General features: G+C 36.6%; 1 protein-coding gene across 3 annotated transcripts in view; it reads left to right on the top strand.

The window, feature by feature from the left end:
- The window catches only part of PTN (pleiotrophin), a 116,636-nt gene that overhangs the window by 71,428 nt on the left and 17,916 nt on the right, over positions 1-27,292 (top strand). For all 3 annotated transcript variants that reach the window (XM_003929745.3, XM_010340363.2, XM_010340362.3), the window contains exons 2-4: positions 17,926-18,041; positions 19,254-19,427; positions 21,493-21,654. In XM_003929745.3, coding sequence (XP_003929794.1) covers positions 17,927-18,041; positions 19,254-19,427; positions 21,493-21,654 — 451 coding nt within the window. In that variant the 5' untranslated portion in view covers position 17,926. The remainder of the gene's footprint in view (positions 1-17,925; positions 18,042-19,253; positions 19,428-21,492; positions 21,655-27,292) is intronic.

Consider the following 27,292-nt stretch of genomic DNA (forward strand, 5'->3'; position numbering starts at 1 on the left):
TTGTTCATCAATTTACCTGTTGATAAACATTTAGGTTATTACCAGTTTTGACTATTACAAATAAAGCAACCTTCTATAAACATTTGTGTATACCTTAGTGTAGACCTAAATTTTTATTTTTTCTTGGGAAAAGTGGCTGGGTTGTATGAGGGGTGTATTTTAATATTCTTAAAGAACTTCTAAAATGTTTTTAATAGTGGTTGCAATGATTTTATAGTCCTACCAGTAAGGTACGAGGGTTAAAGTTTCACATTTTTGCCAACACTTGGTTTTGTGAGTCTGTAAATTTTGGTTAGTTGAGTGGGCTACATAGTGGTATCATGTTGATGTTTTCCTAATAGTGGTGGGCATCTTTTCATCTGCTCATTTGCTATCTGTGTATGTTCTTTGATAAGGCGTTCAGTTTTATTTGCCCATAATTTTTATTAAGTGTTCTTATTACTATTGAGCTGTAAATATTTTTTATGTATTATAGACAGAATTCATTTGATAGATACATATTTTGTAATTATATAGTTATATAATTTATATATGCACACTCACCTTGAATCCTGCAATATTACTAAACTCGCTTATCAATTCTGGTAGTTTTTTGAGTGATTCTATTGAATTGTAAGTATAACACTATTTCTTTAAGGCTCTTTGGTAATTGTAAGTATCAGATTGAGAACACTGGTACAGCTTTTCAGACACAATCACACTTTTTGAGTAAATATTTTCTGTGATTTTTTTTTCTGTCAAAAGCAGTAATTATGAAGCAAATTCACTGTGCACTGGTATACATCCTAGAAAACTCTGAACACTTCACCCATAGCATGCACCAGTATCAATCAACTTGCATAAGTCTGGTGAAACAAAACACTCAAACAAGTGAAGCAAAGCAACTGTATTACTTACGGATAGGCAGTAAGGGACAATAGAAGCCTGGAATCAATGGCAGGCCAGACCTCCAACCTCATGAAAACTGCCCAAGACAGATGAAGTCTTGTGTACATGTGCCTCATATCATACTGCAGCTGAGGGGCCCTCAGAACTCATTTCACCCTGGTTTTATATCCAGGGGTAACTGGAATTTCTGAGCTAAAGCACTGCAGGACCGCCTCCTCTTGTAGGAGGAAAGGGAACAGAGCCTGGACTGTTCTAATAGTTTCTCTTTATCTCAGGATGCTGCATTCCCAGCACATTCTGCAGTTGTCCTTGAACTACATTAGAGAGAGGAAGAGCTGGGTCTCTAGGGTCATCCAGGGACTTCTCTGGCAATAATCAATTCCTTTCCTGGCACAAATTTAATAGCCTGTAACAAATCAATCAACACATTTAGATCCATCTTCAAAATTCTCACTTCCCAGATGGGCACTTCCATTAGGTGTTTGACCTTTGTAGAAGAGGTTTTTCTCTGAGTTGGGGCTTGATGCTGCCTTGGGACATTCGTGCCTCACACACATAACCAAGATCGGCCATCCAATAATTATTTGTTACTTCCTCCCAAATATATAATGATGTGGGACACTCTTCATTTGCTTAGTTGTATAGCAATGAATTTGAAAATCTGCATGCTGTTTTGTTAATTGTGTTTTTAATTGAGTTACTTCATCTGAACAAATAAAGCCACCAGTTATTAGAAATGCCATCTGAACTCCATAGCTAATAAAGCTGTACTGAGCTGTTTTCATACACAGAAGTGTATGAAAATATGGTCAAATTATGATAGAAATACCTTTTAATTTGAAGCGGAGATCTATATAGTTTTAAATGTGGTTTCCTACTGATTTAGGAGGAATGAGTATGGATTTACATTTTTAGTCAACATGGGACATTTATTTTCAACTTGTCAATACTAGAGTCTTGCTTCGAGAACCTAATTCAGTTTGCCAATACAGGCAATTTTTTTTTTTTTTTTTTTTTTTTTTTTTAAAAAGATTGACTGCCAAAGGTTGAGAAGTGTCCTTTTGATTTCCCACAAGAGATTTTGGTAAGAATATTGTCATAAACACTTTGCTTTTAGTTACAGTGTTTTTATATCTTGTGCAAAGTTGTGCTGTATAATCTTAGTGTCTCAATTCTCTTAATAAGCCTGTAATCTTGTAGGATTTCTAATATCACATATAATTTCCATCTGAGTCTCCCTTATAACTTGGGATATTTTCTTGCGTATATCCCAAGTGGTCTACAAAATCATTGCTGATACTAATTATAATTCCAGGGCTTCAGCTTATCTATACCATATTTTCTTCTTTTATTACTAAACTGACCTATATACTTCAAATTGGTCTTTTGATTTCTCACCTGAAACTTTGACTTATTCTATTTCTTCCATTGGAAATGCTTTCCATTCTAGATTTACTTATCAAAGTCCAAACCATCTTGAAAGACTGCATTACCACCCTCTGTGCAAAGCTGCCTCTGACATTTTCGGGGGAGATACACATTTCTTAACCTCCCCTTTCTTCCTCTAAGAACTACGAGGGAGAGAACCAGTGATGGAGAGCCTAATATGTGTCTCACAGGATGCCAGGCATTTTGTATGTTATCTCACTGTACTCTTCAAACAAATTATGAGGGTGCATGTTAAAACTCTAAGTTTTCATAGATGAGGATACTGACAGTAAAAGAAATCAACTGCTTTGCCTAGATATAAGAAGCGATGAAGCCAGTGTGAAAAATTCTGATTTCAAAACCTTTTCTTTTTCCACCATGTTAAAATATGCCTCTAATGCCTTATGATTTTCTGTCATAAATTCTTCATGATTATAATAATCTTTGTTAGGCTATGTGTTTGATCCTTGATGACAAGATGAAATCATTTCAGACTTTATGAAGTATAGAATAATTAGATATAAAATTTATATTTTAAAATATAATTTCACAAATATTTATTGAGTACCTAATATGAGCAAGTTATCTTTTATACTAATAATAGATTTCATATTTATGTCACCATCTGTGAGACATTTTTCCTATCCTACCTTTTTAAAAAATACTATTCTGTGTCACTGTTGTGTCTCCTAACTAGATAGACCTTGATATTGGCTAACCAGTGGCTTTTAAATGTATTTTCCTTTCTTGACCGATGGAATTTTACAAGGAGGTCAGTGAGTAAAGCAGTGAAGGAGGAACTGCTCTAGGCAAAGCTGAGGTAAGATGGGGTGCTACTGGGGGTGGTGGTAGATCAGGGCACCTCCTCAGGCCCCTCTTAATGCCTTGCTGCAGCCCTCAGTGCTTCCTGTGGAAACACCAGTGCTCTGTTTTCTAATGAAAATAAGAGGCAGTGTGTGTGTGTGTGTGTGTGTGTGTGTGTGTCTGTTTCTGAAATTTTGGGGCCCTAGTGCTTATTCTGGAGTCCAAATTATAGTACTCTTGTAATAAATAAGCAAAAGTGAACTGAAGTACCTAAAACACCCACAAAACTAATAAAAATAGAGCCAAAGCCAGGACAATAACCACAGAACTATGCGAAGGATATCTTGATGAATTCTTGAACATGGCAGCTGACCCCTTGGTGGTAACTTAGGGTTTTAGTCATGTTCATACGACACAGGCTTTTCCCTATTCTGCGGCCTTTCCTTGTCTCTTCTCCAGACTACTTAATGACTCTCCCCCTCCCAGCTCCCGGCTCCCAGGATTAACTCCTTTCCATTTTCTTCTTTTCAGGTCCATCCACTGTTCCTTGTTACTGTGTGCTCTAGACTCTACTCATTTGTCACTGAATAGTTTATGAGTGCCACCTCCATACATTTGCCTACATGGTCCTTCTACTTGAAGTTTGCTAGAAGTTTCCTTCCTTCCTTTCCTTCTTAACTTAGAACACCTCGCTAGCTTTTATTTTCAAAAAGCAGATAAAATATTCCCCAAAACTCTACCATGCTTAACCCTATTAAGCAAAAATGTCACTTGGGTTTATGTACTCTGATAGCACCGTATGTATAATTTTTCATATTTATGGTGCATCCTCATAGTCATTTATTTATCTTTTCTCCCAGTTAGACAGAGTGCTTTTAGAGAGAGAGCTGTGTTATATTCATTTCTTTTTTTTTTTTTTTTTTTGAGACAGAGTCTCACTCTGTCGCCCTGGCCAGAGTGCAGTGGCGCGATCTCCGCTTACTGCAACTTCTGCCTCATGGGTTCGAGCAGTTCTCCTGCCTCAGCCTCCTGTGTAGCTGAGATTACAGGCACGCACCACCAAGCCCAGCTAATTTTTGTATATATATATATTTTTTTTCAGTAGAGATGGGGTTTCACCATTGTTAGTTAGGCTGGTTTCAAACTCCTCATCTCGTGATCCACCCGCCTCAATCTCCCAAAGTGCTGGGATTACAGGCATGAGCACACACCCAGCTATATTCATTTCTCATATTCCCACTCCCTAGCACAGGCCAAGCCTGTCCTTGGTATTGTAAAAATTGGTGAATAAATATTTAAGAAAAGTATAATTTCTCCAGCAAGTACCACCATGCCATGGAAATATTTCAGCCAGGAAGTTCTCTTTTTTGGCGTATAGTCATACAAAATTAAGTAAATGTCTTACTTGATTCATCTAATTGACATGCACTTAGTGAAAATAAGTGAATTTCATTAAGTACATATTAATTAGATAGGCACGGTTGAATTTATTTCTGTGTTGTGAGTAGGGTGTGCTTGAGGTTGTGGATGCATGTACTGGGACACATTATTTTTATGACTTAGTGTTTAAATAAAGCAGCTTAAGAAGGCCAAAGTGAGTTGCTGATGTAGCAACAGATTCCATCATAACTATAATGCCCGCTTATAAGATACTGTAGGTATCTACAGGCAATTGTCAAACCATTTGACAGTAAATCCATATGAGGTTTTTGTGATTTAAAAAAGAGTTAATGAACATAAAGAAAGAAAAGTGACAGGAAATAGAAGAAATAATCAGTTTTAAGTAAATTTATAAAGTAGAAAGATAAAATGAAAATGGACTATTGCCTAATAAACTTTTTGGCTTGTAAGCTCAGAAGAAAACTACTTTTGACAAGTAGGTTTAAAAATGAGCTACTCTAAAATCAAAGCCCTTTAACTTTAAAAAATAAGAATGAAAATGTATGATTATTCATACAGCAGATAATGCCCAGTGCTCTGCATATCTCTTGGGATGTCTTTTTATGTTTCTGTGTGCTTCCCCACCTCTAGTCCTAAATTTTATTGTAATGACCAGCACCTGCTGCTGCTCTTTAAAGGCCTGCTCTCAAGGGGAAGATACACAATTAACAAATAAAAATAAATACATAATACATCTGGTATGGTGTGGCTGTGTCCCCATCCAAAATGTTATCTTTAAATTGCAATCCTCATAATCCCCATAATCCTCGTGTGTCAAGGGTGGGACCAGGTGGAGGTAATTGGATCATGGGGGCAGTTTCTCCCATACTGTTCTTGTGATAGTGAGTTTCCTGAGATCTGATGGTTTCATAAGTATTTGGTAGTTCCTCCTGCATTCATTCTCCTTCCTGCTGCATTGTGAAGGAGGTGCCTTGATGTCCCTTTGACTTCTGCTATGATGGTAAATTTCTGAGGCATCCCCAGCCATGCTGAACTGCGAGTCAATTAAACCTCTTTCCTTCATAAATTACGCAGACTCAGGCAGTTCTTTACAGCAGTATGAAAACAGACTAATACAACATCCAACATTAATTCGTGCTAAGGAAAAAGTAAAGCCCAGTAAGGGAACAGAGATGTGTAGGTGAGTGTTATTTTAGATACTATGATCAGTTATTACCTTGGCTGCCAAGGCTATTTTTCTTCTTCTTTATTTTTTTCATTTATTTAACAAATATATAGATGAAATCTATATGTCAACACTGTTCTAAACCTTAGAAATGAACAACAGAGAGATTGGTCTCTCCCTTAAAGGATGTGTTGATTACTGAAGGAAGATGAATGTGAGTGTTTGTATATACACACACACTATTATGTATATATACACATACACATTGTGATGTGACACAATCACGATCACACATTCATGCACAGAAAACTACATTATTATCCAAAGGCTTTTGATAGAACTTCATCAGTTGACAATATTCTAAATGTCAGCTATTCTAATAGGACCTCAAACATCCATGACTTGTGTTGCTGGTAGTTTCTCTCAGATGAGAATTTACTTATTGGCTGGTGTGTGTGAACCAATTAATCAGCTAGTAATAAACTATAGTGGAATTTCAGTATCTGCCTTTCAGGAGAGCTTTGTTATTCTCTGCCTCCTTTATGTATCACAATTACAATGTGGGACTTTATCTTATTTTATTTTTAGATTTTTAGAGAGAAATAACTATTTAAAAGAGAGTCAGTTGGTAGCATTGATAAGCAAAGAAGAGAAATTGAAGAGGTCTAAAGACATAATGGTTACTAAATATAATGGTCTAGATGGCTCCTGTCATTTCGTTTTCAGTTATATATGCCATATTTTATGGAATCAATAATTTGCCATGTGCACATTAAAGGTTGTGAATAAGGAGGGGCTGTGGAATAGAAGTGGCACAATGTGCTCCAGAGACAGAGATACTATTTTCTTGGCAAATGCTTTGTTGAGAGTGAATGCCTTGAGCTAAATCTTGGACAATGATGAAGATTTGCCAGGTAAATGAGTTTGGGAAAGAACTTCTAATCACACAGGATATGGCATGAGCAAAAGACCAATTGATTAAAACGTTTCTGGGTTTAAATAATTATAAGTATGTCTTTCTGGCTAAAGATAGATAGATTGGGTGCAGAAGGGGAGAAGACAGATTGAAAGAGTGCCTCCAAGAAGGAAAGTTTCTAAGATAGTCTAGACCTCTTGGTCTCAGCAGATTGTTGTTTAGAAGGAAATGAGAAAGGCAACAGGAAGATGAATTAGGAAGCTAGTACAATAATCTGGTAAAAGGTAGAACTGGATTGCTATTTTTATCCAGGGAACATGCAGTGTTTTGCATGCAGGCATAGGGAAATTCTATCCACAGTGTCCATTTATTGACTTTGTACAATTAAAGATGAAGGGACAAGGAGGCTGCAATGGAAGTTAGAAAAGCTTATCAAGAAAAGATCTTGTGTGTCTGCTGTGTGCCAGAAACTGTGTTGCTTAATTTTCATATGTAATGTCTAATTTGTAGGGAAGATATTATACCCACATCTGTTGCTAAGAAAAATAAGTTTCAGAGAAATTAAACATATTGCTTCAGATTCCCTAGCCAGAGTTGGGATTCTCACTCAGGTCTGACTTGGTCTAAAACTCTTATTTGCTTCCCTATACCACATTGCAGAAGATAGATATCAAAAGGATTAGGAGAAAATGAAACAATTCCATAATTCTCAAAGTCAGTCTCTAGTTCCTTTCAGTTGTAATAAATTAAAGCAGTAAAGGAATAATACAACCAACCCAGTACTCTTTGAACTCATTTGGCTCCCCTTGAACAAAGATACCTTTACTATCACAGTTATATTATAAAGAGAAAACCCAATGCATTTCCTTTGAATACTTGTTTTCGTTGATTTATTTGTTCCTTTGTTATGCCTGCATGCTTCTGTATAATTAGAGATGAATTTGTAGTAGAAGACAGTTTTCATGAAACCTACTCATCCTTGTAATGATTAATAGGGAGCAGAGGTGAAAAGGCTCCATGCTTTTAGTTAAAATGGATTTTCTAGTATATTACCAAGTCAGAACACATGAGAAAAGAACACTCAGTGATATCATGTTTAAATTTTAAAACAGTCATTATTTTTCTTGGGAAATGTAAAAATTTCTTAAAACTATGATTTGTTTGTTTTTTTTTTCTGAAATCATGACATTATATATTAATATAGATTATGAATTGGTATGATTTCAGGTTTGATCAGGTTGCCGAATAGTGAGCCAATAAGACTGAGAAATTGTTTGGTGTTGGTCAAAGCTAGGAAGATTATGTGGCTGCAGAGCCTGCAGTAGAGTGGGGAGAACAATGTCAATCAGCAGAAATGGATGGCTAACTATTGAATTCTAGAAGAATGTTAAAAGCTTGGAGGCCTTCTAGTCTCAGAAGAGAATAGCAAGAAAGGAAGAGTGATAACTGGGAATCCATGATGCCAAATATTATCAGTAGAGATACCATGCTTCACTGGCTCTTTCTTAGCCACAGATAGGAAGCTACGTATAACCCCCTACCTAAATTGTCCCCCTTTAGTCACTCTTCATGATATCATTTTAAATTTTAACACATTTACCACAATTAGAAATTACCTTGTTTATGAATCTCTTTACCCGTCTATTTGTTTACATGTTATTTTCTAGCTTGCCCACTAAATATAAGCATTGTGTGGTCAGAAATCCTGTCTGTGTTGTTCAACTCCTTATGTTTATTGCCTAGAATAATGTATGCCACAAAGGACGCAACTCTTACAAATACATAATTGATGAGTAATTTAGCAAATGGTAACCCTGTTTGTAATGATCCGAATATCAGTTAATATTACCATGAGTCTATATTTGTAAACTGCTTAAAACAGATCATTGAATATGGTAAGTACCATAAATAAATTTGTTAACTAAACGAATACTGTACTTTCTTAAACTAAATTAAAATTATTTCTGGTGAGTAAGAAAAGACAGGCATTTGACTGTATGACTAAAATAGTCAGGACATTTATTAATGGTTAATACCTCATAAAAGAACTTCTAGCTATAAGTGGATTTGTTCACTTTATAGGGAACTTTGGAGAAATTAAATCTTTGGCCTTAACTGAATCCCTGTCTTAAAATTAATTCACAATCCAAAAAGGGAAATGCAAAATAGTTGCCCTTCCCTTATATTTCATGACATTCTGTACTTCTTATGAGAGGACAGTGAATTATAATTGGCTATTTACTTGTCACCGATGCTTTATTAGAGTGCACACTTCATGAGAACAAGCTAAAACATCTGTCTTATCTCTTGTCACTGTTGTGTCTTGAGAATGCCAACCAGTGGCTGACATAGGGTAGGCGCCCCAAAATGCTTAATGAAAGAACATATTAATTTCAGGTGGAAAGAGGTGTCAAGATAGTTTTGGAAACTTCCTGAATCTTCACATAAAAATAGATGGTGCAGCTTGACAGATCGCAAGACCAAAACCCATGGTCAAGATTTAAAACAAAAATCAGGATAGATTTTCTCCCACAAACCTGAAAATAAAAGTGGATGGGAACAAACCACTAGTAACCACAAGACTTGCATGCTATTGGTGTTTGAAAAAACAAGACAGGGAGAAGCAACAGAACGTCAGACAGATCTGACAAGGGGAGAACCCCAAACAGCCCACACAAGTGCACTGCAGATCATGGTGAGCCAATGTGAGAGTAAAAGCTGACCCACCAGGACTCCCTTCTGGGACAGGAACCCACTGTAAGGATAAACCGCTGTGAATAAAATCAAAATTGATCAAGAAAGCAACAATAGAAACAATACAGAAAGAGAAAGATCAGATAAAAGTAAGAACAGAACAGAACCTGAATATCTCAGAAAGAGAGATACCGTATTTTTGCCATTATGTGAAATAACAGAAGAACAGATTTTGTGAAATTAGAAAAGTTATGTAAACACACATATGAACAAGAGAAATGTATTGAGGTCAAATCTTATACAGAGTAACTTAAAAGGAGCAAATGAACAGAAAAAGGGGTATTCATGTGGGCAATGCAAGAATTTCTGAAGGTGCTCAAGAAACAGAACAACAAAAAACTTTGTATCCTACTGTTTCAAAATGAGCTAGAAAACATTAAGAAATGATATAAAATGTAAAAGGGCATCACAAGTTGTGATTAGAAAAACTCAGCAATGAGGTGACAAAACTAGGAAAGAATTAGAATGATAATCTATTTTGGAAATAAAGGCTAAACTAGAAGGAACACAAGATTGAATAAACACAAGTAATACCTTAAGATAAGTTGAAGATTAAAAAAGGCAATTTCTTTTAAATAAAAAATATAAATAGGATTTGAGATAAAACGACAAATACTGAAAATAGGCAAAGCAAAGATCCTCAGATTCTCAGATCACTGTCTGAAAATATTTACCCAAAATGAAAATTAGCTAGTTATTTTTCAGGAAAATTGTACTTTAAAGAAAAAAATCTTTTGAGCATCTCAGCTAAAATAATGTAATATTTATAAGGAAAAGTAAAATAAGTGATGAATAGTCATGGAAACTCTTCTATAAGGCATGTCATTCCCCAAAGCCAGCCGTAAAACCTGATACTAATACTCTAACTTCCCTAAACCTTTCTGTGTAATAACTGGCCATAAAGAAATTATCTGACCTACCTTGTTTGAGGATAAGTCATAAGATCTCCATTCCAGAGAAGGCCCTGTCCCACATGCAGAGAAACAGGCAGGCCTTGCTGGGTTTCCTCATTCAGCCTGATGTTAGCACAAGATTACACTTTTTGCCCAATTGTACTTATACACAGCTGTCCATATTTTGTTGAGCCTAGGCATAAAAATAGATAGTTTTTCTCCTGAATCTTTGGGTCTTTGTTATGAATACTCCCATGTCACATAGAAACACGATCAAATAAATTTATATGCCTTTTGTCTTATTCATTTACCTTTTCTCAGTGATTTTTTAAGTAACCTTCAGAGGGCAAAGAGGAAAATTTCTCTTGACCCCTGTAAGTATGTAATGACTAAAATGTCTGATTACATAGATGTCAAACAACTATAAAAATCAGGGCCAAAAGATCACCTATGTAAAATCATTTTAACTGCTTTTAAAATTTATAATTGGTGGGTTTAGTAGTATTATCATGAGACTAAAGTTTATATAATGTAAGACAATCAAATCATTAATTTATATTTAGTTCTATCATTTCCTTTGTCCTTTCCTCACTCTGCTCACAGAAAATGGCCTGGAAATAAAGACCAACTCATCGAAGCTGAACATCCTTAGTGCCCAGATTTTGGTCTTAAAATGTAATTTATTACTATAGAAATGAACAAACAAGTATTCTTGAAGGACAGACCTGGAAATTCTTGATATACTTGATGGCAAGTAACTTATCAAAGATTATAAAGCTAGTGTTAAAATAATTCACAAGACAACTTAATTTAGTGAAGCTTACATAGGCCAAAGATGGGACAATTAGAGCTTCGATAAAGATGAAAAGAATACGATGGCTTAAAACCTGTCAAATATGAATAAATGCTAATTTTATTCAGCAACTAATCCTATATTTCTTAATATTAATGAATTTATTATAATATTAAAAAAGAAAAAGTGATTGGCTGTATTTTAATGATGCTAGAGAGCAAATTCATAATCTTGAAAGCCATAGTCTTGAAAGAAAAGAAGGATTTATCCTGTATATCTTTATGGACTTATGAACTTTATGAACAGCTTAACAAAATATTAGATGAAGGAAAACATTTCTTTATGGGATTATGTCAAGTATTGAATGAAAATAAAAGACTAGAATGAGAATATCACCATTTTGCAACCCTCATCCATACTTACTAAGGACCAGTGGCTTTTAGCATCACAAAAGAGCAAAACCCAAATATCTTTTAGCTCCTGCTGAAAAAACACAGTGTTATTTATATTCTTGCCAAAAGGATAGCACCTGAGTCTGATTTAGCCTCTGCATCTAGTTGCCAATTTGCAGCTGAACAAAGGAATATTGAATTGCACCATAAATTTGCAGTCATCAAAATCTGGAGTATGGGATACTAATAATTAAATGGCCTGGGTTTTGTAAAATGCAAAAAGCAAGAAAAAGAAAGTGATGGGGGATAATCCTGTGTAGTAAAAACAAATTAAAAGATGTATCCGTTTAAAAGTTTAAAATAAAGTAAAATAAAATTAGGCAAGTCTAGGGAAGCACCCTTGAATAAAACCTTCAAATAATACAAAGAAATGATTACTACATTAGTTACTTTTGGAGGGATGGGACTGCCATTGTGATGTGGAACATGTAAAGCCTTCTAACATGACTAGAAAAATATTTTATCTTATAATAATTTGCTAAGCTTTTTAGTGGGTTTGTGTGGTTTTTCTATAACTTGTGTTTTGTTTTACAATAAAGAGGTCAGAAAATTACTATTTCATGAGAGTATATGCAACTTAATCACACAATGTCTAAAATGATCTGGCAATGTGAAGCGAATAACGCAGAAGCATCTCAAATCGTTTACTGTCATATGATGCTGCTCTCAAAACTGATGGTTTCCAGTATTTCTTTGGTAAATTATATCTCCCAGGCATTGACAAAGGGCAGAGACTGTCTTTTATTATGACTATGTATTCCTCTATTTAATGCCATGTTTTGGTAATGTTTTTCACTAGCAAAAAGTGTAATGAGTATTAGCTATTTTTAAATCTTAGGTGGTTTAAATAAAAAGTAGGAGGTGGAATAGTTTTATCACATGAAGGTTATAACATGTAGTTGCAAAGTGAGATGGTTTTTCTCATTTCATACAAGTTAAATTGCATGTACACATTTCCTAATTCTCAACATTGCAACATTGGACCTCTTGACTTCAGCAAACTTAAAAGAAATACTGGGGATGAAGGTCCTTGAGGTCTTATTAAGCTTCCAAGAAGTAAAAGCAGAATTAATCTGTGCCCTGATAAGGCTGAACAGAACTTTATTTGGTCTTAATTAAATCATGTCTCTCTCTGTTCCTTTTTGTTTGTTTTGTTTTGCTTTTGGATAATACTAGATAAAACAAAGTATAATGCTTATTATTTTTAATAAAAGAACTTCTTTATGGTAAGTAATAAGAGTATAGGAGCATACTAATTTTATTCAGCAACTAACCCTATATTTCTTAATATTCTGAGTTATGTCTGTGTCTGTATCTTGCGATCTTTATGACAAGTCTCTCAAGAAATTGTTATAATCACCCCCATTCTGCAGATGTCATAACAGTTCAATTCGTTGTGATTTGGTGATTTGCTCAGGAACACTCTCAAAAAGTAAGTGGTATAGCTTAAAGTTTGAGCTAAAGCTTCTGCCTCCAGATCCTGTATTAATTCTTCCAAATTGGACACCGAAGGACAGTTTCCAGCATCCTTTCCCCGTATTTACTTTAGATATTACCATCTTGAAAATTCTAGATCTCATTAAAATGCTAAGGAAAAGGGGAGCTCTCTTCTTCTAATCAGTTAGAAAAGAGATTGGGATTTAATACATAAACACATCCCCCTAGAGTTGGTTTCTTTAATGTCCTTTAGTCATTCATTGAGATCACAATAATTTTCAGGCACCAGCATCCAAATATGGTATTCTTCAATCTAATTTTTATCATGCAATTAAGTCTATTGGGGCAAGTACAGGAATGATGGCCATAGAAAAGGAGGGTGAGAAGTAAATTATTCAAAAGAATGGAGCCAATTTAGTAAGCCTTTATTGTTGCACTACTTTATTTTTCCCGGCATAAAAAAAAAACATGCCGTGATCCTGATCACTTCCTTAGGATCAATGTTTTTGCCTCTGCTCTTGTGGCACTCAGTCTGTTGGAGACCAAGTAGGGTCAGACTTCATACAGGAAGGGTTTTTGCTCTCACTTGGTGCTAAGGACAAATAAACAATCAACTATGCAAATATCACAAGCAAGGGGAACTGTCATCTACCCATATACTAATTACTCAAGTATTTACTATAACAGCAAGTCACCAGCAGGCTAATTGGGTATTGTTTTCGGCATACTTGCATTTTTGGATAAATTTGATCATTCCATTTCTAAACCTGCTTACTCTCTTCTTTTAAATAACCTTTTCTCATTTTCTCTACCCAGAAATATCTAAGCTCTGAAAATATAGGCTTAAGTAGAATGATGGGCAAAATGGAAGGGGAGAAGAGCTTAAGAAGAACAATATTCTCCAATTTGTTGTTGAACACATATTGTACGCAGGTGACCCACTGTACACATGGACTTGTGTGCATTTCTTTTCTTAGAAGATTTAAGTGTTGGAATCCACCATTTACTCAATTCTTAATATTCCTAATTATTCTAAATTAACATCAGAGGCTGATAGAGTGCATTTTCATTCTACCTCTCTAATTCCCATCCAGCACCTATCTTTGCTTCTTTCTGGTTATCTCATATTTCAGTTATAATGACTTGTTTAGTAGACCATTCTATACTAAAAAATTTATTTGATCTGGAAATTCTGGCCAGCGGTTTTTTTTTCCCCCTTGAAATAAGTGAATAGAACTGGATTAAGAGAAATCTTTTTGAAAATAATGATGAAAACAAGAGTTTAACAATATAAAACTAGAAATGCGGAGGTTAAAACTTGCCAGTGACAGCGCCTTGGCATTGATAACTGTGTGTGCATGTGTGTGTATATGTGTGTTATTGTATTATTTGTGGAAGGTAGAGTCTTTCTGTTTCTGCCAGGTAATCATGTTTCTCCAGTGGGCTCTGAGGTGCTTCTGACCTCTCTTCCTGCTGTAAGTGTTAGAGGACTATTGGGGAGCATTCTGTGGCTTGGGCAGAAATTTCTCTCAGGAGCTGTGCTTTCTCCATGGGAACTTTAAATTCCCACAGTAATTCACAACCACCTAAATACTTCCAACATTTGTAAGTCACTGTTGAAAATGCAGGTAAATTCTAAATTGGAAAGAAAATACATTAAAATTTAAAAGTTCTGAATCAAAAAATTAATTTGCCCTTTAAAAATATTGAAATGAAAAGATTCTGCCAAAGTGGCAGAAAGAAGGCTCTCAGACAGACTCTGGGGAAAGCTCAAAGACTTCCGCTTTGCTTTACTTTACACTGAATAATTTTAAATGGCATTTGAATATATTTTGAAAAGATAGAGTAGTACAGATGTGCCAGAGTGCCCAACTCAGAGAACTCTGACAAGACTTGCAAACCAGTGAGTCTAGATTGGCTTCTTTTATCATTCACGTACAATTAAAATCACAGAAAAAGTCTCAGAATCAGTAGAAACTTTGCTGTGTGACCTTTCATGAGGTATTAGGTTGGTGCAAAAGTAACTATAGTTACACTCTGCAAAAAGAATATATATATATATATATATATATATATATGTATGTATTTTATTTTCTTTGAGACAGAGTCTTCCTCTGTCACTAAGGCTGGAGTGCAATGGCACAATCTCGGCTCACTGCAACCTCTGCCTCCCGGGTTCAAGGGATTCTCCTACCTCAGCCTCCCAAGTAGCTGGGATTACAGGCAGGTACCACACCTGGGTAATTTTTTGTATCTCTGGTAGAGATGGGGTTTCACCATGTTGGCCAGGCTGGTCTTGAACTCCTGATCTCGCAATTTGCCCACCTCAGCCTCCCAGAGTGCTGGGACTATGGATGTGAGCCCCTTTAAGGGCAAAAACCATGATTGCTTTTGTACCAATCTAAAATAATAAGAATTTAGCCCCAAGAGGAAGAACAAGCAACTGATCTTATGTTGCAGAAAGTGCTAGAACTAATGAGTAGTTAATTTAGGCTTCTGATTCAGGGAAAAAAACTAAAGGAACAAAATATTAATTTTAATTGATAAGTGAAATATACTACATCCATATGTTGGAATCCAAAATCATCAGTTTTATGAAACAATGCTAATTTACATTCCCACCAACAGTGTAAAAGCTTTTCTGTGTCTCCACAGCTTTGCCAGTATCTATTGTTTCTCGACTTTTTAATAATTACCATTCTGATTGATGTGAGATGGTCTCTCATTGTGGTTTTGATTTGCATTTTTCTAATGATCGGTGATGTTGAGCTTTTTTTCATATGTTTGTTGGCTGAATAAATGTCTTCTTTAGAAAGGTGTCTGTTCATATCTTTGCCCACTTTTTGATGGGATTGTTTCTTTTTTTCTTATAAGTTTGTTTAAGTTCCTTGTAAATTCTGGAAATTAGTTCAACCATTGTGGAAGAGAGTATGGAGATTCCTCAAAGATCCAGAACCAGAAATACCATTTGATCCAGCCATCCTATTACTGGGTATATATACCCAAAGGAATATAAATTATTCTATTATAAAGACACATGCACATGTATGTTTACTACAGCACTATTTACAATAGCAAAGTCATGGAACCAGCCCAAATGCCCATCTGGGTAAAGAAAATGTGGTACATATACATCATGGAATACTAGGCAACCATAACAAGGAAGGAGATCATGTCCTTTGCAGGGACATGGGTGAAACTGGAAGCTGTCATTCTCAGCAAACTAACACAGAAACAGGAAACCAAATACTACATGTTCTCACTCACAACTGGAAGTTGAACAATGAGAACACATGGACACAGGGAGGGGAACATCACATACCAGGACCCGTTGCGGGGTGGGGGATGAGCAGAGGGAACTTAGAGGATGGGTTACTAGGTGTAGCAAACCACCATTGCACACACATACCTATGTAACAAACCTGCAAGTTTCACACATGTCCCCTGGAACTTAAAATTAAAAATAAATAAATAACACTAATAAGAGACAGGTTGTCCAATGCCACAGAAAAGGAGAAAATTCACTGGCAAGGATATCATTTCTTAGATATATTTGAATGAGAAAAAGAAGTTAGAGAACAGAATAATCTGAATCTCTTATATACATGAAAAGTTTTATTGTTCACACTAAAGAGAAAGTTAAAACACCTAAACTCATCTGTTACCACTTCTGTAAAAAAAAAAAAATTATCAGGTGATGATCACAGGTCATTACGATCATTTTTTTTTTTTTTTTTTTTTTTTTTTTGAGACGGAGTTTCACTCTTGTTACCCAGGCTGGAGTGCAATGACGCGATCTCGGCTCACCGCAACCTCCGCCTCCTGCGTTCAGGCAATTCTCCTGCCTCAGCCTCCTGACTAGCTGGGATTACAGGCACGCGCCACCACGCCCAGCTAATTTTTTGTATTTTTAGTAGAGACGGGGGTTTCACCATGTTGACCAGGATGGTCTCGATCTCTCGACCTTCTGATCCACCCGCCTTGGCCTCCCAAAGTGCCGGGATTACAGGCTTGAGCCACCGCGCCCGGCCGATCATTTTTATATGAAGTATAAAACACCACTAGCACAGCAGATGGAGCTCAGTAACTGCCAGGCAAATCGCTGCAGCCATGATTTGATGTAGCCATTGGGAAGTGGGTTGTCCTGGAGCTTGGGCTGAGACTTTCTCAAGGGTGTTTCGACCATGTGACCGTATTGACACTAGGGTGCCATAGGTTGCTTCAAGGTCTAGGAGAGTCTTTCTAATGATATCTTGGGGTTTTGATTCACATCAAATGTGAGCATTTCCTATTATGAGCAAGTGTAAATACTTCACCATATCCTAGGATTAGAGGATCTTTAACACATGTGAGTTTATAAGTGTGTTTGATATGTATCATAGGTGTGCCAGCTCTACTTCTGGGATTCACTCTTTGGTAGATCAATAAATAAGGGAAAAATAATAAGATGATAGTAATGATTGTGACAATGCTTTTAAAAAAGGGCAGAATGTTGGTTTATATGTATACATCTAGATAGAAACAGTAAACATATACTTGTATAGATAATTCATTCATTATGTTGACTCAAATTTGTCTTGCGTACTGTAATGCCATTGCTGTGGTTGTTTCTAAGATTGTCAGAATTTTGAAGATGGCTATAGTTGTTGGTATTACCAAATGATGCTATCAGCAAGACTGTAGGAGTGTGTTCAAGTGCATGCCTTCAAAGTTCTTTTGCTTCCTTAATTTCTGAGTCATACTTAGCAAATGGTTGTGAAGTCTTATGTGGAGAACTGTTGCGTTTTGTTGGTGAATATGTGATTGATTGCAGAAGAGCACTTATTTCAGTGGCTGCTGGTGAGAAAAGATAAAATTCTACCCAAGATAATTGATATGAATCTTCCTGAATCTAACATTCCAGAAATGGAAAGTGGAGCTTTTCATCAAGGGGTTCAATGAGTCTTCCTCTCTGACTTAGGTTAATGCCACCTTCTCTCTCTGTTTATTCCTAGAATGCAGCCTCAACAGTACCAGCAGCAGCGTCGAAAATTTGCAGCTGTCTTCTTGGCATTCATTTTCATACTGGCAGCTGTGGATAATGCTGAAGCAGGGAAAAAAGAGAAGCCAGGTAAGCAGTAGGCTCCTAAAGGCAAGAGGCTTCATTGATTAATGTCCATCTAGCCCAATTACCTGCTTTTCCTTCCTCTTTCTTACTCTGTCTCCCTCCCTTTCTATTCCTCTATCCCTGCCATCTTCCCTTTTTTCTAATTATTTAGAGGAACTTAAGAAATTCTGTCTTATTTTTCTCCCATTGTAAGTCCTGGATTGTGTAATGATGATGATCATTAATATAATGATCAAATTAGCAGCTACTGTATACAAAACACTGATGAGCAATCGGATGCTTTACTTATATTACCTCTATTCCTCAAAAAATGCACTCCAACTTGTTTTTCTCCTTACTCTCAGATTTACAGAGGAGGAAGTGAAGGCACAGAGAAGATAAAGCACTTTCTCTATGCCACTCCCAAAGTCATAAGCAGGCTGTGGAACTGGGAGTCTGTTTAAATCTGTGATCCACCATATTTGTATGATGTCATACCTTCAATAAGAGAGAGAAAAAAATAGTAACTTGCATTGAAATGGCTCATTTGACAACTGTTATTTCTTTTTTTTTTTTTGAGATGGAGTATCGCTCTGTCGCCAGGCTGGAGTGCAGTGGCACGATCTCAACTCACTGCAATCTCTGCCTCCCATGTTCAAGCAATTCTCCTGCCACAACTTCCTGAGTAGCTGGGATTAAAGGCGCACTCCACCACACCCAGCTAATTTTTTTGTTATTTTGAGTAGAAATGGGGTTTCACCATGTTGGTCAGGCTGGACTCGAACTCCTGACCTCATTATTTGCCCACCTCAGCCTACCAAAGTGCTGGGATTACAGGTGTGAGCCACCACGCCTGGCTGACAACTGTTATTTTTAATAGAATATTTTCTCGATTTTTAGGCTTAACTATTTTTTACCATCTCTTCTTTATAGAAATGTTTGCTTCTAAAAGGAGATGCCACTAAATCACTTAACACAGTCTTTGGCACATAGTAAGAGAGAATTAAATTAATATTAGTTTTAGCTCTTTTCTCAGTTTTCTTTCTCTCTTCTCTTGATCATTCATTGATTCAATCATTTGGTTAATATCTATGATGTTTCTCTTCTTCACTAGACAATAAGGATAGAGATAAAAAGCACAGATCCTGCAATGAAGGTGCTCAGGAATGAACTTGGTTATATCTAGAAGTTAAGGAGTTTTCTATGTGTTGATTAGGTTTTCTTCCTTTCATTCAGAGAAAAAAGTGAAGAAGTCTGACTGTGGAGAATGGCAGTGGAGTGTGTGTGTGCCCACCAGTGGAGACTGTGGGCTGGGCACGCGGGAGGGTACGCGGACTGGAGCCGAGTGCAAGCAAACCATGAAGACCCAGAGATGTAAGATCCCCTGCAACTGGAAAAAGCAATTTGGAGGTAAGCCTCAAGCTACTGAGTTAATCTCCTACTCTGAGGTAATTCTCAGATGTTTCCACTAATCTTTTTAAGGCTGAGTTTTTATTTTAAATAACTTTATCTTATCAGACACAAAGTGACCAGACATCTTTCCCAACCCCAGGGTTTCTCAACTTTGACACTGGTGCCATTTCAGCCCAGGCAATTCTTTGTTGTAGAGGCTGTCTTGTGGATTTTAGGGTATTTAGTAGCATCCCTGGCTTCTACTCACTTGTTTCCAGGAGGATCCCTCGCCCACTCCAGATGTCAAAACTAAAAACATCTCCAAATATCTATGGCCAAATGGCCCCTGGTGGTCAAAATCATCCTTGGTTGAAAACCATTGCCTTTCCAAAGGGACATAAAATATATCCTTGATTTCTCCTAATAATGTTCATTGATCTATCTTCTCTCTCCTTTCTTCTAAGTTTCTTTGATTTTCCTTTCCCCTTTTCTTATTTATTCTCCTCTTTCTCCACGTCTCTCCCTGTCACCTTCAGGCCCTTCCCTCTCATTTGATTCCTCCCCACCCTCCACACAGATTTACAGATTCACTTACAGAGTCAGGCAGGGATGCTCATAACCACTTTCCATAGATCCTTCTCCCACTGACTAGAGTCATTCTTATGCTGGCCCGATCTATCTATCTGAGACAGGATCTCTCGACACTTTCAACTTTATATCCAGTATTGAACCCTTAAATAACCTCTTTCATCCACAATCCAGATGTTTTGTCTTTCTTAGTCATGGTGGGCCTGAAATATTCTCCCTGTGTTCTGTGGAAATGCACTGCGGCCCATAGGCAAGTGAGGAAGGACAGTGGGTGTATACATATATATCTTTTTCTCCCTCTATAATCTTTGGGTTATTTTTATTTGAATGGAGATAGATAAATTCTATAAAAGTGTGATGGACATCAGATACATTTGGTCTTAAATTGTATATGGGCACCTTAAAAACCCACTTACAAAAAGTTTAAAAGGTTTATCTTAAGGGATTTATATTGAGAATATTAAAGAACTCTCAAACTCAACAGTAAACGAACAAAGAAACCAAAAACACAAAACAAAACAAACAGAACTTAACAGTTCGATAAGAAGGTGGGGCAAAGGCATTAACAGCAATTTACCAGAGAGGATATATAGGCAACAAATAAACTCCTGAAAATATATTCAACATCTTTTCCTTATTAAGGAATAGAAATTGAAACCATAATGAGATATCGCTCTACATCTATCAAAGTGACTAGAATAAAATATAGTGACAAGACCAAATGCTAGTGAGGATGCGAGGAAACTGGATCCCTCATATGTTGCCAATAGAAATTGTAAGGTGATACAGCCACAGTAGAAAAAAAGTATTGGAGTTTTTTTACAAAATGAAATATGCATTTACGATGCAGTTTCTTGGTCATTTATCCCAGAGAAATAAAACCATATGTTTTCACAAAAACCTATACTTGAATTTATATAGTAGTTTTATTTGTAATAACCCAAAGCTGGAAACAACTTGGATGTCCCTCAACTGATGAATGGTTAAACAAACTGGGGTACATTGGTACCATGGAATACTGCTCAGAAATAGGAAGAAACAGACTATTCATACACACGACTTGGATGAATCTTCAGAAAATTATGCTAAGTAAAAATGAAAGCCAATCTCAGAAGTTTACATATTGTAGAATTCCATTTATGCAACATTTTTAAGCTAGAAAAGTGGTAGAGTTAGAGAACAGATTAGGAGCTTCCCGGGATGAAGGGGGTGGGGAAGGAGGAAGGTGGCTAGGCCATGACTATAAAGAATGACCCACTGCTGTGTTGGGACTGTCCTATAAATTAATGGTGATGGTGATTATATGCATCTGTGCATGTGATATTATTGAAGAGATCTCAATACTCGTGCATACATTTGGTATTATTTCTTATGGCTGCACCTGCATCCATGATTATTTCAATACAAAAAGTTACAAACAAAAGTGTGCCTTTATTATCATGCAAGTACAATAGGATCTTTCAAGGATTTCTCTTTGGTTCAACCCTGCCTTTAGCGGAGTGCAAATACCAGTTCCAGGCCTGGGGAGAGTGTGACCTGAACACGGCCCTAAAGACCAGAACTGGAAGTCTGAAGCGAGCCCTGCACAATGCTGAATGCCAGAAGACGGTCACCATCTCCAAGCCCTGTGGCAAACTGACCAAGCCCAAGCCTCAAGGTAAGTTCTTTCCATTATACTAAAATTTTGATGGATCAATGGACTCGGGCAAGATCAGGAAAGCCCACATTTGCCAGAAGGAAATGTTAGGTGAAATACCTGAAGGAAGTGACTGAGGAATTCCTCTATACTGAGAATTACAAAAATACTTTTAAGCAGGCAGTCTGTGAGTTCAAACTGAAGTCCTCTGCATAGATGAGGAGATTGGTACAGTCTCCTAACACAAATAAATAATATAGCAAAAGAAGCCAGCTAAGACAGTTGTTATATGATGACCGTATATTCCAAACTCTTAATTGGAACTGTATCCTGACAAAAAAGCAAACTCAGAATGTTCATGAAGGAGATAATTTTAAATCAAACTTCCCCCAGATTATCTGAAATACAGTTTTCACAAAATCAGGAAAATTATTTTACATTTTCCTTTTATTCACTGCATAATGTAATGGGTTCCGCACTTCTTTTCAGAGCCTTTATATTTTTCTGAGTTCAATTTGATTACCAACTACATTCATCACAGAATTTTTAAATAACACTCAGAAAGTCATGCTCTGCTCTCTTGCTGGAGAGGGTAAAAACATTATGGCCATGGATTCATACATACAAGGATCCCAATTGAGGGAAATAATCTCTTTTATTTCATAGATGTTATGGTCTGAGTTGTGATTCCCCAAATTCATATGCTGAAGGTTTAACCCCCAGTACCTCAGAATGTTACTGTATTTGGGGTCAGAGTCTTTAATTAAGATAGAATGCAGTCACAAGGATAGGCCATAATCCAGTGTGGCTGGTGTCTTTATAAGAGGAGATTAGAACACAAAAATACACAGAGGGAAGACTGTGTGAAGACAGAGGGAGAAGAATGCCATCTATGAGCCACAGAGAGAACCTTCAGAAGAAATCAGCCCTACAGATGCCTTGATCTTAGGCTTGTAGCTTCCAGCACTGCAAGACAATCAGTCAGTCAATCAATCCATCAATCAATCAATTTCTGTTGTTTAAGCCACCAACTCCGTGGTACTTTGTTATGGCAGCTGTGGCCAACTAATACAGTAGGCCTCCATGAACTCTAAATTCAAATACCCTCTTGGTCTGTAGTCATATATTTTAACTCTAAGATGGTCCTGAAAATTCATACTGCCAGAGAAATTATAAGGAGAAATTCAGAAAAATGACCGTGTAAGAAATGTTCATAATGAATAAAAACAGGAAAACAAAATTTTCAGAAGCTAAGGGAGATTGGCTGGTTTCCTGCTGGTAGCCAGAAAGGACTCTGTTTTTCATAGGCCTGGCTTTTTGGCCTCTGCTGGAGTTGTCCATAGAAATGGTTACCTGCAGATTCAGGATGGCCAGGTACAGGCTGGACCTGCAGATGGTGAATCTGGGATTCAGGCTGCCCTTTCCAGATCATGGAAATCTCTGCTGTTGTCGTGTGGTTTTTGGAAGGCATAGAGCAGGGCTGGGGTGACTGCAGTGAGTGCTTGTGCCAAGTTCCCAAATATCACTTGTCCAGAGACAACCACATAAATCTAAGCAAAATCAGTGCCATATCTTCTAAGGGAAACATTCCCAAAAATGGAAGAATTCAGAGTTACTGTCATAAAAATAATTTATTTTTAATCCAGCTGTAGAACCAAAATATTCAGCATCAATACAGAATTGAAAGGAAGAGAAATTAAAGAAGCTTCCACATTCTAGCACAGTGGTGCTCAACCTGGGCTGCACATTAGAAGATTCTGTGGGTACTTGCAAAATTCCCAGTGCCCAAGCATAAAACAGACTAACCAAATCAGCATCAGTAGTTTAAAAATTTTAAATGCAACTCAGAAGGTTTTAAGATGCAGCCAAAATTGAGAACTGCTGCTCTAGTATAGAATCCATTGACAAGAGACCACACACACATGCATACACATGTAACATGCACACACACACACACACACACACACACACACACACAAACACACGTGCACTGTCTTGTTATTTCCTATGGGAAAGAGAAAATTCAACTTAATAATAGGGGGAAAAAAGTGGGGACATGATTAGGTGGAAGATGGTGGGGCTGGGTGAACACAGAAAATGTTGAAAAGTTTGGAATAAATGGGACAAAGCAGAGAATATAATTAAGAAAGAACTCTAAAGGGTATTTGGTAAATAAGTGAATTCTTTTTTTTAAATACTTGAACTGGTGTGTATTTCATCTGTTTACAGCACCTCATCTAATAACATGTAATGAAGGGTTATTTCGTTCCAGGCTTTCAGCTTGAAAAAATGACAGTAAAAATATTTCAAATGGATAGACATTCTGTAATATTTATGTGTAAATAAATTATAATATATAATTAATTTAGAATATGATTGCTGAGTGAGTTCTATGTTTCAAACTACCAGTTATGCAATTTATAGGTCATTAAAATTCATCCTTCCCTTTGTGTACAACACATCTTTGTTAAAACTAACCAATCTTTTCCATCTCAATGGTGGAGAGTCTTATAAATACTGTTCTGGCACTTAGGCACTCTGCAAAAAGAATAATATTCTTTTTTTTTTTTTGAGACAGAGTCTCACTCTGTCGCCCAGGCTGAAGTGCAGTGACATGATTTTGGTTCACTGAGACCTTCACCTCTTGGGCTCAAGCGATTCTCTTGCCCCAGCTTCCTGAGTAGCTGGGATTACAGGCATGTGCCACCACCCCCGGCTATTTTTTTTTCTTTTTAGTAGAAATGGGGTTTCACCATGTTGGTCTGGCTGGTCTTAAACTCCTGACCTCAAATGAACCACCTGCCTCAGCCTCCCAAAGTGCTGGGATTACAGGTGTGAGGTACTGTGCTTGGCAAAAAGAATATTCTTATTGTAGGAGTTGAGCCAGGAATATGTGTCAGATAGAAAATTTTCTTAGAGGACACACGCACACTCACACACACATACACATTCCATGGCATAATTGATGAGTGGCATATGTAAGTTGTATATGTTTTTGTACTGTTTTTCTCAAATAACCTGGGATAGATACTGTAGCTTTTCCTTCGCAAGCCTCTAACTTTAAGTTAGATCACATTCTTCTGATCAATGGGAAAGCAAATAATAATGAATGGAATCTGTACTATCGTTATCATTATTCCATTTCAACTGCTATGCATCGCTCTAGGTGTTTTCCATATAGTAACTTATGAAGTCCCATATATTCTTGCAGGTGGGTATTATAAAAAGGAAACTGAGGAACACTGGTTAATTTATTTGACCAGGGGTATATCTCTAATAAACCACAGTGCCAAGATTTGGCTAACTCTAAATTCATGTTATCTTTCCATTTGTATTCTGCTGATTTCTCACCTAAATCACACATAGGTATAAACTAACCTCCATGGATTTTAATTTCCTTTGAAATAGGAGAAGGTAAATTTTATCTTTTTTCTTTTTGATTTTTTCTGGGTATATGGTGCTTATATATTTATGGGGTGCATGAGATGTTTTGATACAGGCCTGCAATGTGAAATAAGTACATTATAGAGAATGCAGTATCCTTCCCCTCAAGCATTTATCCTTTGAGTAACAATCTAATTACACTCCTTAAGTTATTTGAAAATGTACAATTAAGTTATTATTGAATATAGTCACCCTTCTCTGCTATCAAATAGTAGGTCTTAATCTTTCTTTCTAGTTCTCATACCCAGTAACCATCCCAAACCCTGCTCACTACCCTTCCCAGCATCTGATAGCCATCCTTCTACTCTCTATGTCCTTGAGTTTGTTTCGATTTTAGATCCCACAAATAAGTGAGGACATGCGATGTTTCTCTTTCTGTGCCTGTCTTGTTTTACTTAACCTAATGATCTCCATTTCTATCCATGTTGTTGCAAATGATGGAATCTCCTTATTTTTTACGGCTGAATTATACTCCATTGCGTATATGTGCCACGTTTTCTTCACCTGTTCCTCTGTCAATGGACACTCAGATTGCTTCTAAATCTTAGCTATCATAAACAGGGCTGCAGCAAACATAGGGATACAGATATCTTTCCAATATACTGATTTCCTTTCTTTTGGGTAGAAACTGCAGTAGTCATTTAATGAAACTTTTCTCAAAATGATGAATTTATAAATTATTTTCTTCCTCCAGAAAAGAGCACATCATCAACATTTTTTCTTATTTTAATTCAATATGTGAAGGAGATAGAAGTAGGAAACTCACTAATTTTGAATTGGGCACTGGGGTAGGAGTGCCTAGTCATTTAATGTAAGCCTTAAAGCAGCTCTAAGCATACATTTTATGTATCCTGCTTTATGTGTGATAAAGCATAGGCTCAGAAATGTTAAGCGACTCACGCAAGGTTTCACCGCTTGTAAGCGATGAAACCGGATTCAGATTCAAAGTCAGACTGATAACAAAGACCCACTGCCTTTTTAATTGCACAGTGCTGCTCCTTGGTATTATAAACTCATGAAACTCTGTCATATTTGTTAGATGAATCTTTATGTCTAGAAGCTTTAAATGGTAGAGCTTCTGGGAACCTTGCCTAATGTCTGATCTTATACCCATGTAACAAATGAGGACAGAGAAAATCAATGACTTACCCACGTTCATCCTGTTTTCCGGTAGTAGAGTCAGTTCCTGGTTTTGTTCTCTGTTGATGTCATTTTTTTCTGCCTTATTTCAAACATGAGAGTGGTAGGAAAGGGACTTTTTATAGTGATCATTAAAGGGCATTAGAGTCATGAGGCAAATCAGTAATTGTCAAAATATCAGTTTAATTAGAATCATGTGTCACTTAACAACAGGGATATGTTCTGAGAAATGTATCCTTAGGTGATTTCATTCTCATGTGAACATCGTAGGGTGCACTTACACAAAACTAGATATGTAGCCTACTGTGTACCTAGGCTGTAAAATATAGTCTATTGCTCCTAGGCTGCAAATCTATACAGCTTGTTACTGTACTGAATACTGTAGGTTACTGTAACACAACAGGTATTCCTGTATCTAAACACCTTCAAACATTGAAAAGGTATAGTAAAAATATGGTGTAAAAGAAAAAATGGCACATCTCTGCAGGGCATTTACCATGAACAGAGCTTGCAGGACTGAAAGTTGCTCTGTGTGAGTCACTGCATGAACAGTGAGTGAATGTGAAGGCGTAGGGCATTAGTGTGCAATGCCATAGACTCTGTAAACACTACACACTTAAGCTACATGAAATTTATGAGAAGATATTTTTCTTTCTCCAACAATAAATGGACCTCAATTTACGGTAACTTTTTTAGTTTATAAACTTTTTTTTTTTTTTTAACTTTTGACGCTTTTAAAATAGCACTTAAAATTCAAACACATTGTATAGCTATACCAAATATCTTCTTTCTTTATATCTTTATTCCATACACATTTTTAATTTTTTAAAACTTTTTAAAGTTTTTGTTAAAAAAAGACACGAACACACATTAACCTAGGCCTACACAGGGTCAGGATCATCAACGTCACTGTCTTCTGCCTCTGTACCTTGTCCCACTGGAAGGTCTTCAGGAGGAGTAACATGTCATCTCCTATGATAACAATGACTTCTTCTGAAATACCTCCTCAAGGACTTGCCTGAGGCTTTTTATGGTTAACTTCATTTTTATTTTTTAGTAAGTAGAGGAGTACACT

This window comes from Saimiri boliviensis, chromosome 10 (assembly GCF_048565385.1).
Source record: "Saimiri boliviensis isolate mSaiBol1 chromosome 10, mSaiBol1.pri, whole genome shotgun sequence".
Lineage (NCBI taxonomy): Eukaryota > Metazoa > Chordata > Mammalia > Primates > Cebidae > Saimiri > Saimiri boliviensis.